General features: G+C 42.7%; 1 protein-coding gene across 1 annotated transcript in view; it reads right to left on the bottom strand.

Annotated features, from left to right (window-relative positions):
• Window positions 1-634: 634 nt before the first annotated feature.
• The window catches only part of LOC311235496 (voltage-gated potassium channel KCNC3-like), a gene marked incomplete at both ends in the record, with an annotated part of 43,989 nt that continues 23,871 nt past the window's right edge, over window positions 635-20,752 (bottom strand). Inside the window, 3 exons of the mRNA XM_084322964.1 lie at window positions 635-789; window positions 11,659-11,679; window positions 15,644-15,850. Of these exons, the coding sequence (XP_084179090.1) occupies window positions 635-789; window positions 11,659-11,679; window positions 15,644-15,850 (383 nt within the window). The remainder of the gene's footprint in view (window positions 790-11,658; window positions 11,680-15,643; window positions 15,851-20,752) is intronic.

The raw sequence follows: 20,752 nt of genomic DNA, 5'->3' as shown, positions 1-20,752 counted from the left end.
TCTCTTTTTCATATGAGCTTGAGAAGAATACCAAAATACATTACATTAATATTCACATGTGACAAATAAAGTAGATACCTATTCAACACCAATCTACCGGTAAATCTACAAATTTATTTTTTTGTTCTTTGGCTAAATGAATTTTCTTTTTCGTGTTTTTTCTCTGGACAGAGTTGTGAATTCAGTGTAGTTTGGTCCAGAAAGCACAAAAACATTATGTCCATCTATACACTTAACTCTTACGTTTTAAAACCTAACCTGTGCATTTATTTAATTTTTTAAATAGCTTTAATAATCTCATATAATAATCTCTATTAATCTCATGACCTACCCGGTCTGATATTTCCTTTTTTTTTTTTTTACATTTCTTCACTTTTCAAAATAACAACGTATCTTCAAAGCTAAAACGTGTATTTGACCCCATCAGCTAACCTGATGCATGCATCATAAACCATTGTATTCACAAGACAAGGTCATTCGCTCTAAATTCAAGATTTTTCTTTTTTTTTTACGTTATTGCTATCTGTTTCTGCGCTTGTATACAACCCTAATGGAGGCGATTGATGCGTTCTGTCCACCGCTTTAAATCCGCCGCTTCTCTTTCACCAATCCGGCTCAGTGAGCCTCCTTCCTGCTACAAAATGGAGGGTATGGGGGATCGGCAGCGACGTAGTGGCCCCGGGGCCTCGTAGGCCTCGAAGGGGGCACTAGTGATGGGAGCAAGGCGCAGTGAAGACCCGGCCATTCCTGATATGTTATTCAGACTGCGAGATTTCTCATAGCCAGTCGCTTCAAGACAGAATGTTAACCACCGCCCCCGCCAAGTGAATTGAGGTTTAAGAAAGAATTTTTATTTTATTGTTAGTTCGTAATTTTTTTATATGTCAAGTTAAAAATAAAAAGGAAATTAGTTATATGAAGTAATGGAGTGGACATATGGAGGTTCATTGTTAGATGAAGGTTTTACATAGCGGTGAAGCGTGAATGTGAGTGTGCAGGGGGTTAGCGGGTTGAATCAGAACGAAAAAGGCGTACATTGGGGATAAGCAGTAAAATAAGAGAATCAAATTGAAATGTTGTGAAATCATAAAATGTAAAAGGACATATAAAGGACAGACGAGGACAGACACAGAGACAGGACAGGACAAAACAAGAAAACGTGAGTTATGATTTATGTCATTCATTTTTTTTTCAGAACAGAGAGGTAAAAAGGTTCTTTGATATTTAAGAGTTTAGCACCACAGGAGGCCAGTTGAATAAAGCACCCGGCACTTCCTCATCAAGTGAAAGTAGGCGACCATGTGCTCAGGTGGTTTAGACAACTATGTGGCCAAAAGAATACAGTCTTAGACAAACACAGCAACAAATACACACTGCTTAGATATTACTGACATACTGTAAGTGTTGACCAAATGAAGTTTAAAGACACATGAGCCTCGATAATTACCTCCTTTATCGACTGTGAATTCGACTTAATTTTGAAATTCCAACAATTACGCACTTTGGCGTTTCACTGATGTCAAGTTTCCTCGAGAATCCCACAAGACGATGGTTATCATCGCAGTCTGCGTTTGTTTTATTTCATGCTGGCTCAATTTAGGTTCATTGCAACTTCACATGGCCAATGTAAAAATGGCCTCCCTGCCACATTCAACAGTCACTTCCTGTTCCACACCCTGTAACGGAGGTCAGTTCACGTGTTCTGTGTGTACAGTGGGAAACGACACGTGCTGAAAACCCGCCAAAATGGGGGTTGCGCAGGTGACTTGGACACCATTGGTAAAATGGAGGATAAAGTGGTGGATCTGTACGCTACCAATTGTCCTTGAGTTCTAAACACCGCAGTCTGTGTCCTTTCCCTCTGTATTCTCAGTGTGTAACACAGGGCCAAGCATGCAGACAGTGAGCCCCCCCCCCCCCCCCCTGTAGGAAGCTAGAGAGGCAGACAGCGCTGTGTTGACAAAGTGCTGTTGGGTCAAGTGAAGTAGGAACCACCATTGGTAGGGTAGTAGCTCGTTACCCAAACAATGGCTAACTAACCGATGATGAGTGGAGATGTACGCTCTTTACTTGGTAGTAATATGCATGAAAACTCGCTCACGAATCGCAGTAAAGCGAACTACGGTGTCAATTGCAATTGTTTGAGCTAGCACTGGTGACGTAAACGAGTCACGGTGTGTATCCGTGCCGATCTCCAACCATCATTAGGTACAGTACACACGCTCACGGACAACAAACAACGACAAACAACAACACCCATTGGTACAGTATGACGCCCTATGTGCCTTCTTGCTGGAATGGAAAAACATTGTCGCCGTGGCAACAATGCGCTACACAGCGGCCAAGCTGACCGCCCCTTACATTAAACACCACTCTCGAGTCAACCATTTACAAAAGTCCTCCTATTTTAATCTGACTGGCTCAGGCACATTAGTCGGAAAAGGCAACTCAGTGAAATATTGATGATGCATTTTCGCCGGGTTTCCTAGACGCTGCTTGAAAACGTTTTCTAAAAGCGCCGCCTCGACAAATCCTGGTCGCTGGTCCTCCCTTTAAGTTTAGCCTCGCTAGCATTTTGTCCATCCCTCCCATTCAGGCGATCACTGAGGTATTCTCACTAATCAATAATCAATGAGAACTCGATCGAGGGATTGGAAGATACTCAGGTTTGAGAGTAAACACTGTGTCGTATTTGAAAAAGGGGCGTCACAACGTGAGGACGGTTTGGAAAAGCTCTCATAGGCGTGCACGTGGCCACGCTCGCTCACTGGACCACTGTGTAATCATAATCACTCAGATGCTACACCCTGGAGATAATCCCTTACGGTTCTTCTTATCACGTACTGATATCACGGTTTGTATCGTGAAACCAGGCCGACATGTCAGGCTACACAGTACATAGAGGTTGTTGAATTCCACCGTTACTGCCTTAGTAGAGAGTAGCTTAATACTTCTGCTGTATGCAACATACAAAACTATTTGATGATTTTTAGACAATAGAGTAAACTTTTGTTGACACTCGAAGACTGAAGAATGCTCATCTGTTGGTATTTTATATTCTTCCCGAATGGTTTATAAAATGGACAGCCTTTTGCAACACTAAGACTTTGGCACACAAGGGCCACAAGGTTCAAACAGTTTAACACCGGCTTGTTTTCCAAACTGTTAAGCTAACGTCTGTACGGCTCATTCCGGAGTTCCTAAGGTAATCAATGGAATGGTACAAGTTACTTTCAGCTGATGGATCTGAATCAATACCGTCCCGGACGGGATTAATTGTGACCAATGTTGTTTGCCGACATCGAGTTTTCACTCAACGCTGAGGCTATTTAGCATTTGTTTTTACTCACGCACCACTTCTGACTTAACGACGACGAATTCCCCTTTGGGTCTGTAAGTAAGCACTGGGTTTTGCAGGCGACCCGTTTACACTCAAACCACCAGCGGTGGCTTCTAATACGACCCGGGCAGCTTCCTTTGGACCTTCCTCTGGGCGCTAGGCAGGAGTGAACGTGCAGGGAGGGGAGACAGGGGGGGGGGAGGGAAACACACGGGTCACTGTTCACTTGGCAAAAGATCTAAACCCTAGAATGCGCTACGTTTCATCTACAAACTCCAACAGAGAGGAAAAAATCATTATTTTGAATGTTAAGCGCATAATGGTTTACACGACTCTGGATGATATATGCAAGGTATAACCCTGTCACTTTGAATATGTATGTCCTCTCGGGTGATAATCGGAGAAGGAACGGCTTTTGGTGACACTTGTCGGGTGGAATAATGAGGAGGAAATTGATGGAATGGATAAAGAAACCCACCTATTGATTAGATCAAAGGTGAAACTGATGAAAACAATCAATGTAGACACATTGATTCATGGCCATTTGCAAACATCTAATACCATGTGGGCTAGTTGGATTTTAAGCAATAGTTGATTTGTGAGGAATTTGCTTCTTGTCATAAGACAACTGTTTGCTATTGTCCTGTTGCCAGCCCACAGCAGACAGTAGCACATCTGTCGTACCATTGTACAGTAACAGCTAGGGATGGGTACTGAATCAGGTACTTTTAAGGGTGCAGACCGAATCACGTCGGTACTACCGAGTACCGATTCACGTGAGATCCGCCGGTGCCACATTTCGGTACTGTAAAAAGAAAAAAGTCCGATGACGTCAACGTTTCGTTTACCACGAAACCTATGAAGTGTGCCGCACGTTCACGTCAACGTTCACACGCACAACACACGCTTACCTAGGATTTGACTTGATTCAACAACAAAGCAGTCGGGGCAATGGCAAGCCGAAAACGGTCGCAAGTGTTGTTACACTTTGCAAAGCTACAGTAGATGCAGACAACGCTCGCTGCAATATTATATATATATATATTAACAAATTGTTCTAACTAAATAATAATGATAATAAATTATTTGAAGTTTGGAATTTTATTTTTTACAACTGAGGTAGGTAGATAACATTTTAGAGACTAAAGTACCGAAAAAAGGTACCATTGGGTACCGGTATCGATTCACAGGTACCGGTATCGGTTCAAATGTGAAAGGTACCCAGCCCTAGTAACAGCACACTGTGATATCAGAGAAAGAAGAGCATCGGGGCGTCTGCTAAGGGGACCCTGTGGTGACGCTGTCTATCCTCCTCCGTCACTGCGCCTGAAGACGGCGCCGTGATACCCGCCCAGAGTCACACTTCATTTACACTACGGAGGGGTTAAGTACCTACCTACTGTCAGACTTTAGTTACACTTGCACTGCACTGGCGGCCTGGGATTGGGACGGAGAACGAGTGTTAATCACAGGAGGAAGAGGAGGATGACGAACACAGGAACAGAGAGAGGGAGGAGTGCAAATATTCTGACCAGACTTTCTTTTCTCCTTTTCTTTTTTTGCACCGAGGCAATTGGTGTTTCTCTTTGAAGCCTAACAGTAGATTTGATTTAGATTAGATTAGATTAGATTAGATTAAAATGAATTGTCATTATACAGCACAAGTACAGTACAATGAACGCATCCAACCAGAGTGCAAATGTAACAGTAAAGTGCAATAATAATATACAATGTACAGGTGATTAAACTGGGTAGTGCTAATCAGATTTATGTACAGTACATAGAGTTGTAATACCAATATGTACAGTGATATAGGTATAAAGACAGTATGGTAGTCATACTGACCAGCAGCGTAACTAGTAAGAGTAGGTATGGGATATGTACAGATATAGATATAGTATCTACAGATATGTAAACGGATTATGTGCAGGTATGTACAGACAGGTGGATAGATGTATATATACACTATATACAGCATTATTGTACATGCTATCATACAGAGTTATATGGATTACATGCAGGTGTATAAGTAGGTATATAGGAGGACAGATGGATATGTATATATATATGTGGTAAATATAAATATATCATGTATATATGCAGTATATATACAGCACTGTTGTACATGCTATCATACAGAGTATTATAGGCTACTTGTATAGCATGACGTGTTGTGAGTTGAGGACAAAGAGTTGCTGCTTCTGAATTCCTCGTATTTACTACATACATTAAATATGTACATCCTACTACATACTGTTCAGTACATAGAGTGCAGTGTGTGCGACATGCTACATACAACATACATGGGAGGACCAGCACACCCAGACAGAAGTGGCTGCTTGTAATACTAGAGCTGGCTGTGCGACCGGGAGGATATATATCAGTTTTGTTGAGAACACACACAAATGGTGCTTTTCAAATATATATATATATATATATATTCAAAAGAAATGTAATGTTTGTTTGGGAAATCTTTGCTGACCCGGAACTTGAAATAACACGGGAATTGCCCTGGCGCAACTCCATACTTCAAACGTTGGGTCGTTTGATTTGTATTCACACAAATCTCTTTCACATACAGTCTGTGCATCGGGCCATGATCACTACACTACATACAGTACGTGGCGCGGGGAATTCGGAAGCAGCAACATACTTGGCCACCTCTTTTGCCCTGGCCAATTTTCAAGGCCTATAAATGCTTAAAATTCATATGAGAATGAAAAAGAGCATTCTAAATTAATAAGGCTTGCTTAAGGTAGCATTATAAAAGAGGCAGAATCGCTGACTCTGTTCAGATGCCATGGCCTCATATACTGTATCATATTCTTACATGAGAATCGATGGCTTTGCTAGGGATGGTGTGAGCTCCGATTACCCATAATTAGATCTATTGATCTGTTCTTGACCATAACAAAAGCCACAATGTGCTCGGTACCCGCCTGGGATGTCTTTAGGGGAAACCAGACAATATGTTACTCCTCGTCTCCTCGTTAACCATATCTAGGTCGTACTCGTCATGTATACGCGCCAGCCGTCTTCCTTCTCGCTCAAAGCTCCTGAATATTTCATACTTTGTATATATATATATATATATATATATATATATATATTGTGGATTATTTCTAATATTAAATCAGGTTAGGAGAAAAATTCTTTTAAAAAGAGAATGGTGAAATATTTGCAGAGTGTTTTTATGGAGACTTGTGAGGTGGGAAAACACAGAGGGATTGTCACCCAGGATAGAACAGAGGATAGACAATGTAGAAAACACAATGTTATTTTTCACACTATTTGGGGATGGGGGGTGGGGGGGGGGTGAGGGAGGGGTCGGATGACGACAGTAAGACAGTGGAATGAGACATTGACATTGACATTGTGTTCATACAAAAGACCTTGTGCACGAGACATTTTATCACTGGAAAATTCAACTTCCAAGTGTGTATATTCCGTTTAGGTATAGCTAGGTACTCTACCTGCTACCTGTCCATTCATAATAATAATTAGGGCTGTCAATATTAAAGGTGCTATAAGTGGTATTTTCTTTTGTTAAAATAAGTTGTCTACAGTACTGAGTGTCTTATTTCTAGGTTAAATTCCACTCATTAAATTACATTATGTTGGACTCTGGACCTTTTTATAATCCAGCATAATGCAGGGTGGGAGGATATGGTGGGCTATACATCACACAATCACATTCACGTTCTGCAAGGGATGTTCTGCAAGGGATGTTCTGCAAGGGACGTTCTTGCAGAACATCCTACGGAACACACTACGGTTAACCGTCTGTAGTGTGGTAGTGAAAGGGTTAACCTCCTGTAGTGTGGTTGTGAAAGGGTTAACCCTTTGGTAGTGTGGTAGTGACAGGGTTAACACACGTTTTTGACGCAAAACTGCCTTTATTGCCTTAAATCTGAGTGCTCCAGTGTTGGTCACAGTGCAGTGAGTGCACAGGAAGTTTAACAGCCGTATAGGCTGAATACCGACATGAAAACAACTCCTAACTTGTCTTCGGAGGGAACACATTCATTAACTCGACAGGGTTTGATTTAGACGGCTACCACTTTCAAATCACTCCAATACACTTTCCAAAATGGGTGTTTCCTTATTGACAGCAACTCTCAGCTCTCAACCTGTCTCGTTGACAATACTTTATGGCTTCGTTGTCGACGGCGACGTTGTCAACTTGCCACTGATGTACGTTCTATGGATTTCGCAGGTGATGAATGTCTACATTGCAGCCACAATCAAATGGAAGTGTTTCCTCAGCGATCCGTGAACTGTTTCCAAGTCGGCCCTCCGTGGTCCAAGCCATCCGTCGTACTAAAGTGTCACGTTAACATGTATCACAAAAAAGAGCGATTGACCCGTCTCAAGACCCGCCCTCTTTTCCTTAAACCTCCAAAGCGACGGCCGTGATTGGAGGATCGAGAAAAGAGGGCATGACTTGAGACGGGTCAATCTGTGGAGAGAGAGAGGGGAGGGAGGAGTGATGAGGTGAGGATGGAGAGCCGCTTGCGTGCCACTCGTGTCGTATCTGCTTTTATAGTGTCGTTTTATTTCGTTTTCGTTTTTATATAATTTTTTCCTCGTTTACGGTAAAGATTCTCAAAGGTTTTCAGTCGACTTGGATGGAATTACTAATTGTGTCTCGTATTGTCTTTTGAATGTCCTGAACCAGTAGGATTTACACTGTTTTTCTTTTTTGGTTTGTTTTCAGCAAATGCCTTTTTCAATCTATTTCAACGTTTACTGATCCTTTCCTTTCAAAGGTTTATCATTCCAGTTCTTCACAGAAGGATAATAGATGATGATGAAACCTAAAGAAGGTGCACAGAGAGACTCCAAATGACAAGACAGATCAACAAATACAAAGACAAAAGAAGAAACAGACAACAACAATAACAAAAAACAACAACCACGACAACAAAAACCACGACAACAATAACCAAAACAAGTGGTACTTAAAAAGTAATTGTCACTAAAACAGTCCTACACAGAGAAAAGAAGTCTGCATTTGCACACGTAAACACAAACGTAAAACACCACAGTAATACAGAAAAACACCACAAAAATATACACGGCACGTCAGAAGTACAGACACTGACACAAAAACGGTTAAGACAATAAAGAAATGATAATAATACCAATAAGCACTCACACACACAGACATAGTGAGAGTGAGTAGAGACTGAGAGAGGACAATAGAGAGAGAGAGAGAGAGAGAGAGAGAGAGAGAGAGAGAGAGAGAGAGAGAGAGAGAGAGAGAGAGAGAGAGAGAGAGAGAGAGAGAAAGAGAGAGAAAAGAGCTTGTTGAGGAAGGCTTTAGAAGAGTGACTGTGGGCAATCAGAGGGTGATATTAGTGAGCCATGCGTATTGTATTTGGAGCATGGGAGGTCAAGGGTCAATCGAGGAGAAGGGAACTCTAAAGCTGACAAAAGAAGGTGGCGAAGGCTTGTTATGCACATAAGACTACAACAGCGACTATGAACGAAGCACACAAGAAGAACCGGGTTTTAGAGAGCGAGAGAATCCCACTTTAAAAAACAAAAAGGAGAGCTGCTGAAGACCTGTTCCTCTTTCAGCACGGGGGGGGGGGGGGGACTATAGTCAACATAAATCCCACTGGGTTTCTTTGAATGATCTCTCTTACGTACGTCTTCAAATAGCTCCGAGGCTCTGAATCGGATTGTCATTCGCGATGACAACAGCGATGACTCCTATATGGTCCTATGATCTATATTTGGGAAGTCATAATATAGATGCAGAGACCTCGCTATCAAATGTTGGGAGGATCGGGTTCCCAGGAAGGGAGAGAGGGGAGAGATCCAATTTCCCGGGTATTTACTGTAAGCTAAATACCGTCATGTATATAATCCCTCTCTCCCCGGCGCCGAGACTCGACAGTTGGACTGAGGAGGAATTAGGGGGACAAGGGGACACACTTCAGCACTTCCCCCAAGAAGAACTAAGAGACAAGGGGACACACTTCAGCACTTCCCCCAAGAAGAACTAAGAGACAAGGGGACACACTTCAGCACTTCCCCCAAAAAACTGATTTAAGAGTTAAAAGTGTACAGTCTCCTCTTAAAACCCTCCAAAATCAACCCTCACAATTAGGCAACTGGCGTGGAGGATCTGGTGCATCTTGACTCCTGTCTTTGTTTGTTTTTTTAAAGAGGGATTTTTTTGTGGCACTTAGGTTGCGGTTTTAATACAAAACAACTGTTGAAACAGAAAATGGAAGCAAAGTCGGGGACCTTTTTCGTTTACGGGAAGGGTTTGTCACATGAGGGCGTGCTTACCTTAGACACCACATAGCCAGGTTGTCTGTCTGTCTGTCTGTCTGTCTGTCTGTCTGTCTGTCTGTCTGTCTGTCTGTCTGTCTGTCTGTCTGTCTGTCTGTCTGTCTGTCTGTCTGTCTGTCTGTCTGTCTGTCTGTCTGTCTGTCTGTCTGTCTGTCTGTCTGTCTGTCTGTCTGTCTGTCTGTCTGTGCTTGTTTAATGCAGTTTAAGTACCATCCAGGTCACTTCAGTACATGAACATTTTAGCTCTGGCCTTTTCTACTACACTAGGCACTGAAAGCACAGTTATGTGGTCCAGGGAATCGTGCTTCAGACCCGTGACACGCTCCACAACACAACATTTTGGAAAATCAGCATTGTAATAACCGATTACCTGCAGTTGAAATTTGCTCTGGATTTACTTTACAAAGCTGAGGCTGAAAATGTTTCCCTTTGTTTTCAGCGTGCCACGTTCCGTGAACTACTATTCCGTGACCTCTGCTGACCCCAGTGACCTTTGACCCTTGGACAGATAGCCGCTGCACAACATTGCATTCAGCATCCCTTGCTGTAACGAACTCTCACTGGCCAACATTTTTAAAACTATTGAAAAACATGATATGTACATATCAGTACAAAATGTTACTGTATTACAAATGTATATATATACATATATACATATATATAAATATGGAATTAATGAATTCCATATTTATATATATATATGTATATATGTATGTATGTATATATATTATATAGTTGCCTGTGTAGCTGTATACTGTATACTAGGGGTGTACCGGTATGTGTATTTGTCCCGCAGCTTGGCGATATGGATGTCACGGTTCGGTATGTCCAGCCACACGAACAATACATCAGGTTGTGTTGAATTATTCTGGTCATAGTGCACTGTACCTTTATCACCACAAGATGGTGCTAAATGATCATAATAGACGCCTGGGAATGCGCTCTGAAAAGCATTGTGGGCGGAGCTCCCGTTTGATGACATCACGGCAGAACGTTTGGCCTCCCTAATCTACATAATATGCGGCAGATGAAGATACAGTAGCACCTGTGACAACAATCAACGTTATAGTTCAAAATGGCAAACAGTCGAAGTTATCTTTGCGTCTGTTATTATGTTACTGTAAGAAAAAGCTGATTTTAAATGAGTCGTGCAGCAAGAAGAACATGTGGATTTATTTTTATTACCAACTTTCTTGGCAAGGATTGGATGGAATCCAAGGTAGCACCGGGGGAGAAGGCTACTACATTAGGTAAGACACAACGTTTTGTTTTGACAACTTGTAATAAGCAATTTTGAAAACGGTGCCATTCGGGTCTCTGCCGACCAGGTTGGGGTCCGACATATCTCAGTTCCGCGTGCTCAGCTGTAACCGGTACACGAGTAGTCATACAAATGTTTATATTTTCTCACTTCTTCTGATCATCTTTATTGTAATTGGTCCACGGTACAAATTCAATGTAACTATCGATATCGATAACGCTAGATAGCTATTTACGGATATCAGATAGCAAATTTTAGATGTTGTTAACGAGACGACAACAACAACAACTACTTAACCCCGCTGCATTTGGGATTTTTGTTGCTTTTTTCCTGTCGTACCGAACTTGTACTGAACCGCGACCCCCAACACTGAGGTACGTACCGAACCGTGGCTTCTGTGTACCTTTTACACCCCTGCTGTATACCGTATGTGACCTATGTGACTACATATGCAAATGTACATATCATATCGGATCGTTGAGAAGTCGAGTACTATTTTTGGGGTGACATTTCTAAGGGAGCAACATGTCCGCTGCTCTCTGGCAGGGTGGAGGTCACTGGGGAGTAGAGAGCGTCACAAAACAAATGACACAGTACAAAAAAAAGTAAACAACAAGAAAATACAAATAAAATAAAATGTAACTAAACAAAATAAGCCACACACGACAACACGAACAACACGACACTCAGACGGTATTGAGGAAGACAGGGGCACAGTGTATAACGGGTAAGAACGAAGAAGCCCACATACAAACGCGTGATATGACACAACCTGAAGAGAGAGACAACAACAACAACAACAATACAGGCACGTCAGACAACAACGTTGTGACCCACTCTTCCTGTTCACTCTTCTTCAGTGGTTTTTAGATCTCATGTCTTTACTTAACACAGGACAGGGCTATTACCCTCACTTCTTCGTTCTGGATGTTACTTTATACCGTACACGCACGTACAATACCCAACAACACACGCTCTCACATTCATGAATGTATGCATGTGTGATATATATATATATATATATATATATATATATATATATATATATATATATATATATATATATATATATATATATATATATATATATATATATATATATATATATATATATATATATATATATATATATATATACTATCCATCCGTGTAATCCACACGGACGCAAAATGCATAAGCACACATGCACTCTCGCTCAATCACACACAGACACGTGCTCTCGCTAGTCATTGTGGACTGAAACCACAATGTAGTCCCTCATATTCTGAGTACCTCATATTCCATATTTTGTTGTTTTTATTTTGTTTTACGTCTTCACACTGTGTATGCGCAATTGTTGGATAGATATGGCATGCATGGGCCGTTAATTTCAAGACCGCCGTTGAGTTCATAAAATGTTTTATAAAACACAGGAAATATATAGGATGTTGGGCTATGGTTAGGTTTCATTGGATAATAACAGATGCTAATACCTCCAATTAAATGATAACCCACACAATGTATTCGTGTCTTGAACCCTAGTGTTAAAAATCGAGGAATTCACCCAATCTTAGCTCAATGGTTCTTCTTATTGGTTACCTGCTGTAACAACTCAAACACACTTTCAGTCACACAGAACACACTTCAGTGGTGATAGTTTAAACCCTTACCAAACATACAGACACAACACAGTGGACACAATGGTGTATTATTTGTGATTTGCAGTCATGCATACTGTGTGTGTGTGTGCGTGTGCGTGTGTGTGTGTGTAGGTGTGTGTGTGTGTGTGTGTGTGTGTGTGTGTGTGTGTGTGTGTGTGTGTGTGTGTGTGTGTGTGTGTGTGTGTGTGTGTGTGTGTGTGTGTGTGTGTGTGTGTGTGTGTGTGTGTGTGTGTGTGTGTGTGTGTGTGTGTGTGTGTGTGTGTGTGTGTGTGTGTGCGTGCGTGCGTGAGTGCGTCTGTGTGTGTGTGTGTGTTTGTGTGTACAGTAGCATGTGTGTAGTAGATTCTTGAGTGGCAGGTGTCTGTGTCAGTGTGTTGGTCAGTGGTGTTGTATATTTCCGAGGGTACAACTGCAGAACATGCTATGTCATGTAAACTGGAGAGCCTATGATACTCCCCCAACGGTTTCTCTCTTCGGCTAGGCTAAAGAGCTCCTTTTCTTTTTTTAGCTCCTTGTGACCTCATGGTGTTACCTCTGTCGGCCTATGGTTTGATCCAGGAGGAGGTGGAGTTTGCATTGAGGTCCTGCTGTAACAGAGACCCTTCCAGCTTATACCAATCCTCAGTCAGAGGGGAGTCTGGGCTGGCTGCCAGGGCTGCTGCCTCTAGTTTGTTGTCAACAAGGGGGAGGTGTCGAGAGTTTGGGAAAGGAGTGTGGGGGAGTGTTTCGGTGCAGGTTGGTGGTGGTAGTGGTGGTGGTGGTGGTGGTAGTGGATTGGATTGTAAATGAATCAAGGTGTCAAGGTTTTCATAATACGCAACGAGATTACGCGTGGGGTTTTTAAACAAAAAAAGAAGGGGGGGGTACAGGTGCGTTCGCAAAAGAAAGAGACAAAATGGGGATATGGAGCAAAGGAGAGGAGGGGGGGGGGCGAGGGGGGGAGGGGAGAGGAGGCAGTACAGGGAGGGGCCACAAGCCAAAGGGGAAAGGAAGATGGGAGGCAGGAGAGAGAGGGGGGAGAGAGAGAGCGAGAGGAGAGGGGGGGTAAGAGAGAGGAGAGAGAGGGAAGGGAGAGAGAAAGGAGAGAGAGGGAGGAGAGAGAAAGAAGAGATAGGAGAGAGGGGGAGAGGAGAGAGGGGAGAGAGAAGGGGAGAAGGGGCGAGAGAGAGAGAAAGAGAGAGAGAGAGAGAGAAAGAGAGACAAAGAAACAGAAGTGACGAGAAGTAAATTAATGCATATGGCCAACTGTCTGAGTCCAGAAGACAGAGAGAGAAAGAGATTCATTTGATGAGAATGAACGTGACGCTTTATGGAACACTGAAAGAAACAGACAGACAGCAAGGACAGATGGAAGATCAACGACGTTTGAGGTTGTGAGAAGAAAGAAAGAAAGAAAGAAAGAAAGAAAGAAAGAAAGAAAGAAAGAAAGAAAGAAAGAAAGAAAGAAAGAAAGAAAGAAAGAAAGAAAGAAAGAAAGAAAGAAAGAAAGAAAGAAAGAAAGAAACTGAAAAATAACTGTTAGTCCTAATAACTATCGGAGGAACTACCCCTTTTTGTTGTGTCCGCACTGCAAGAACTGAGGATGATCCTAGTTCTTAGTTTTGAGGGACCATTTTAGCTCCTACTTCAGGGGAGGTACAGTACTCTCCCAGCACAAGAGGAACCTGAGTCACATAAGTCTACAGTGATTGGTCCAGGCATCATCCCATGTTCATGGTACAGCTCTGTGTCAACACTTTACAATATGCCAAGTCAACCTCGTATTGTAGTTGAAATGTCTATGCATTAAAAAAAGAATTTCCCCCAGTGAATCTAATGTTAGCTATTGGCTATTCTACCGCTCTCATCTTGTTACCAACCAGGAAGTGCTTACGTGGAACTCGTAATCGAAGTTGATCAATCACGTGATTTCTGCAGGGAAACAATAACTTTTTTCAGCAAATCTCTTAGCTACAACATGATTGTACAAATTAAGTAGTGTTGTTGTGTTTATTATAGGTGAAGTAACATTATTTCCATTGTTCGCTATTTGGCCAAACTGGAATGCAGCCAAGCTTTCCCACTACACACCCCGTCACTGTCTGTCTCCGGGGAGGGAGGGCAGAAACGTGGCACACTTACGTCACTCCAGCGTTCCTATTGGTGGTGCGAATGCAAACAGGAAAGAAAAGCCCTTGAAGGTATGTAATTCTCGGGGGAGCTACCCAGACTCTCGGGGAGTCCCCAGAAGTGTTCGAGGACACGTCCCCCGCGCGTCAAAGTGGCATTTAAACGTTGACAAGGCATGGCGAGGATGGCGTAAAAGCAGTAAGACAGGAAGCATGTAAGTGTGAAAAAATAACTGTGTAGACAGTCCAAGTCTAAGCGCGTAATGTCGCGGTTGATTCTAAACAGTCCTCCCACTTTGGTCCATAATGAAGTGACTCTGTGGCAAATGGTTTACATCAGTTGGGTAGGGGGGGCCCTAGCAGCTTTTAAAGGGAAGGACCAAGAGGCTAGGACCGGCACTGGGTAGAGGAACAGAAATGTCCAAAAGAAGGAAAATGATAATAATAAAAATAAAATGACACCAAGCAGTGATGGAAACACAGACAACATGAATATGAAGGTGGAAACATATAGAGCAGAGCAGAAGAGCTGTGAAGTGTGTATGTATATGTATGTGTGTGTGTGTGCATGTGCGTGCGTCTCTGTAAGTGTGTAGTTGTGACTGGGGCCTCCTATCTCGTAAAAGCTCAGTTGCGGCTCCCAAAAGCAACTATATGCGGTCAATTCAACCCAGTTGGTTCATTATAATGCGTGTATCTCACCATGTGCTGTATGTGTAATCACTCTGTACGTAGATATGTGGAACAGGGGTATACCAGCCCACTTGGCACAAACAGTATACATACATGTACTACATGAGGACCTGTATTGGCCCTTGTACCTGGCAGCTCGTGATATGGCTCTGTTTAGTCCTGTTGTAATGTGTGTGTGTGTGTGTGTGTGTGTGTGTGTGTGTGTGTGTGTGTGTGTGTGTGTGTGTGTGTGTGTGTGTGTGTGTCTGTTATATATATATATATATATATATCCAGCCCCGGGGGAGAAACGTACCTTTCCGCACGTTCCCATCTGTGGCGCGGAATTCCCTGGTGTTGAGCAGGAAGCAGGCGCGGTCCTGCTGGTAGCGTTCTCGGGTAACGCCGCCGCCCCCTCGCCCCCCCGCGGGGCTCCTCTCGTCCGGGCTCAGCACCTGGTCGATGGTGGGGCAGTCCTCGTTAGCCAGCGCCGCCGAGGCTGCGTCGCCGTTCTGCTTGGAGTCTGAAGAAGGGAGGGGGGGGGAGACAACCGAGGAGAGACGAGACGAGACGGGATGCAGGAAGGAAGAGAGAGATGTACAGGGTGAAGAGGAAGGAGAAAGAGAGAGGGGGTTGAAGAGAGAGATGTACAGGGTGAAGGGGAAGGAGAAAGAAAGAGGAGGTTGAAGAGAGAGATGTACAGGGTGAAGAGGAAGGAGAAAGAGAGAGGGGGTTGAAGAGAGAGATGTACAGGGTGAAGAGGAAGGAGAAAGAGAGAGGAGGTTGAAGAGAGAGATGTACAGGGTGAAGAGGAAGGAGAAAGAGAGAGGAGGTTGAAGAGAGAAGGCTGCGACGGGACACACCTGTTTTTCCTGGTTTTTCTGGAGCGAATGGAAGTGATTTGTCACGTGGTGGATTGTGTTGATTAGAAATAAATGTTGAGGTTTATTCGCGAGTCTTCTTTTACGAGTGCTGACAAATGTTTACAGTTTTGCCGAACTACTGTATGCTGTGTGTGTGTGTGTGATCAATAAACCTGACTGGAGACTTGACTTGGAGTGCGAAACAGGGGGAAGAACTGACACTTTACACATTGAATATAATAATTGGAGTAAAACAGAGAGACCTATGTTCTCTCTGGACGGACCAGGTGGTCAAGAAGGGGACGAGCATCACAAATCAACCTCTCCATGCTCTGTCTCAGCGGTTTTCACTGTTGCCTTCTGGCCGCCGTTATGACGTCCCACCAAGTAGGACCAACCGCTACGCCAAATCTTTTGTCCCCTCGGCTATCAGACTTTTAAACACAGACAGTAGTCATTTTAAGTAGCCTTTTGCACTTGGTTGTCTGTTTTTACTTTTACTTTTATTGCTGGATTGTATCACATGGAGTATTTCTCTTTTTATTTGCCGTGCTGTCGTTGAGATGTTTTGTTGTTTGTTTGTCTTTGTTGCTTGTGGTGAAGCTGCAAATATGAATTGCCCCACGCGGGATCAATAAAGTTGTCTGAATCTGAATCTGAATCTGAATGGTTACAAAATAAATACTTTTGTATTATGACTTTTGCTTATTGTGGTATTACCATACTCACATTATTACTAATATAACTACCTGTCTTTCTGTCTGTGATTTTCCTCGAGAACCGTTCATCCGATCGACGTCACACTTGGCGGGTGTGTTCCTGAGGACCTCAGGGAAGTACAGTGCAGAGGGTGAAGTTGATTGGATGAGCGGTTATCGAGGAAGCTGCAAGCAGCCATACCAGGGGCCAAGCTATCGGCCCGTTCTGGACAGGTAGGTTTCAATTTTCTGTTTTAATGTAAGTAACTAACAGATAAAAAAAATTATAAATAAATAAACACTATGTATAGGGACAAAATTCTTTCTTTTTCACCTTTATTTGATATAAAAAATAAATTGAAATGAACATTTTACATTTTTCATATAAAAATATACTTTTTTATACAAAAAAAACTTTGTGTTAGAACATGCCTGTTAAAGTAGTTTTTAGTAGCTTGGTGTACATGATAGCTAAGAAATGTAATATTTATAGTTGTTTTCGATGATTGCTTCATATATTTTATGAAACTACAGTTGTAGAGGCAACATAATAATATATCAACATATATAATGCTATATAATGCATTTACAATGTAATGTACCATATCTGGAAGGTAAAATTGATGTAGATTTATACGAAAGGTTTGGCAAAGTAACTCCTTGATACAGATATTATAAAAAGTTGTGTTCCCTTTCTAGAAAAAAGACATGTTGGAAAACAGAAAAGAGGAGAAGAAAGGTTTTACTACAGGAGGCTCTGAGACACACAGAATCAATGTATATCATTTACATTTATATAGCCTTGTGATTTACCCATTAGCAAGTGGACAAGAGGATAATAAGTTGATAAGAGGCTATTAGCATGCTATTTCCTACCCAATAATGTCCTTCCTGTTACTTCAAAATATTGCACAACTCAAGATAAATTATTTAATGGAGTTAAATAACCTCAAACTAATCAAGCTAGTTTGCATTCAAGCTAACCAACAAACAAAGTTAATTATCTAGGCAACCGTCTTGGTGAGGCGTTGTGTAGACTTAGTTTGCACTTAAATCTGTTACATTTATCCCACACTTTTACCACATGTTAAATAGCTCTACATTCAGACAGCCATCACTGGACATGGGTCTCCCAGTCCCTCCGCTCCGTAGGCTTATTGAACAGATATTGAACAGATATTAAATAATGAATTGACAGAAGCATAATACGGATCCCCATTGTTTTGATTACTATTTCACGTTTCATGTCAAGGAAAATATGTTATCACGCCTTTTTCTGAGATGCGCTGCTGTGTATAAATGTCCGTTCTATATACCGTGAACTTTCATTAATTTGATCTTGCTCCTCTTGTGGACATAATGCGCAACAATAGATATTCGAATAGTTCTAACCTATGTGTTATTTTAGAAAGAATATTCTAATGTCATTTTTGGCCAATTTTGACAGCCCTACTGGGAGACCCATTGTTACTGGGCCAAACATAGTGAAGGCTGTCGTAATGTAGATCTACTTAACACTTATTTTAACACGCAGAACAAAAATATCACTTACAACACCTTTAATTATATTGCCTTGTTTTTTCTAAGAATCTACTGAGGTAAGCTTACTACAGTTATTTCAATGTAGACCATCCAGGCCCGAAGCCCAAAACCCACCTCATCTTATAAAACCGTCTCCTATAAAACACGCTAATACGGTGACGTGTAATGTTTACAAATGACCAGGGATAACTGCTCCACAGATCATGTATACGCAGTGGTGGAAAGTAACTATTAGGTATTTTTACTCAAGTACTGTACTTAAGTACAATTTTGACGTACCTGTACTTTACTTGAGTGTTTTCATTTTAGGGAACTTTGTACTTTTACTCCACTACATTTCAAAGGAAATATTGTACTTATTACTATTTATCTGAAGCCATCAGTTAGTTAGTTACTTTGAAGAAAACAATTTTGCATAGAAAACATAGCAAAAACGTATGAAGATAATGTATTTTCAAATTTGAAGCGTGCCAACTTCAAGGGGATGTAATCAGAGCAGCATAACTGGACCTCATACCTCTTTAACATAACCTTTAGAGGTCAATGGTCTGAGGCTTAAACGCTCCCAAGCACTGGAATACACGAAAATCACATAGAATGCATACCTTTACTTTAGATACTTTAGAATGGAGGACTTTTACTTTTACCAGAGTACTATTTGATCTGGGTATTTCTACTTTTACTTAACTAAAGGCACTGTGTACACGCTGACTTGGCATGGCGGCGTGGTGAACAGAGTCGGAGTGTGAGAGAGCGTGGGGGCGCTGTGCTCGAGGGAAGCCAACCAATGCTGACTGTGTTCATATCCTCAGACCCAGCTGTCAAATCTAATCTCACGAGTTCCCGTTCGACGATCTACTGACACGACCCGCAGCAAAACTCTTACCAAGACGGCTGGAGAGGAGGGAGTTCAAATGACTTATGTAATAGATCCACATTATTACCAGCCCACTGATGACTGAAAGCACTAATACATATTTTTTTAAAAGCCCATTACGTGTGTGTATAATTGGTCTACCATACTTTTCTCCCCGGTGTTATAGGATTGCAAATCCGAGCGGGAGACCCAAGAATGACCTTCCTAATCCCACACACTTACACTGGCAATTCCAAAGTGGAAAGGTGTGAAGTCAAGCAAACCCAACATGTCATAAGTTGTTTTAGCAGTTAATTGAGTTCATTCCCACACTCCATAGTGTTTCTTCTCTCACTGACAGATGGACGCCTTGAGGCCAACGCGGACTAACCAGTTGATCATAAATTACACATGAGTTGTGATGGGGCAGCAATTGCTCCCCCGGGCAGATCCGGAATCAAGCGCGCCTGCCTTCTCGACAGTCTCTACCTCTGCCACCTTTGTCTCCGGAGACGCTGGCACCCCCCCCCCCCCCCACAGGCATACCACGCTACTGTGAGTGTGACAAACTCCACGCTACTGTGAGTGCGACAAACACCACGCTACTGTGAGTGTGACAAACAACACGCTACTGTGAGTGCGACAAACACCACGCTACTGTGAGTGTGACAAACACCACGCTACTGTGAGTGTGACAAACACCACGCTACTTACTGTGAGTGTGACAAACACCACGCTACTGTGAGTGCCACGAACTCCACACTACTGTGAGTGCGACAAACACCATGCTACTTACTGTGAGTGTGACAAACACCACGCTACTGTGAGTGTGACAAACACCACGCTACTGTGAGTGTGACAAACACCATGCTACTTACTGTGAGTGTGACAAACACCACGCTACTGTGAGTGTGACAAACACCACGCTACTGTGAGTGCCACGAACTCCACGCTACTGTGAGTGCGACAAACACCACACTACTGTGAGTGCCACGAACTCCACACTACTGTGAGTGCCACGAACTCCACACTACTGTCGAACTCCACACTACTGTGAGTGCCACAAACTTTATCATCAGTGGCGGCTAAGTGGCACAGTGGGCAAGGCGCTCGCCACTAACGCAGGAGACGGCTGGTCGTTCATACTAACACAATTGGCAGTCTTAGGGGTGGGAAAGCCGGTGGGTGGGGATCGGACGTTGTGAACAGTGACTCCTACAGGTCGGTTGGTGCGCCTGTACAGCAGAATCAGGAAGCAACGGGGGCAGCGTGAGCCTCCCACGTGTTACTCCTCGCCGCTGAGAGATCGCGCTGACTGGTGAAAAGATGCGACAGCTGCCTCCTCGTGTACCGGAGGGGACACGTGATGCAAGGCTTGGTCCACATTGCAGCCGACCAGTGGGAGGCATGGTCTAACAACGTTCGAGACAGGGGAGGGTAGAATTGGATAATACGAAATTGGGATG

Source organism: Notolepis coatsorum (genome assembly GCF_963971535.1).
Source record: "Notolepis coatsorum genome assembly, chromosome: 10".
Classification (NCBI taxonomy): Eukaryota; Metazoa; Chordata; class Actinopteri; order Aulopiformes; family Paralepididae; genus Notolepis; species Notolepis coatsorum.
Note: the sequence above shows the minus strand (reverse complement) of the source record. Positions and strands in the feature narration are given on the sequence as shown.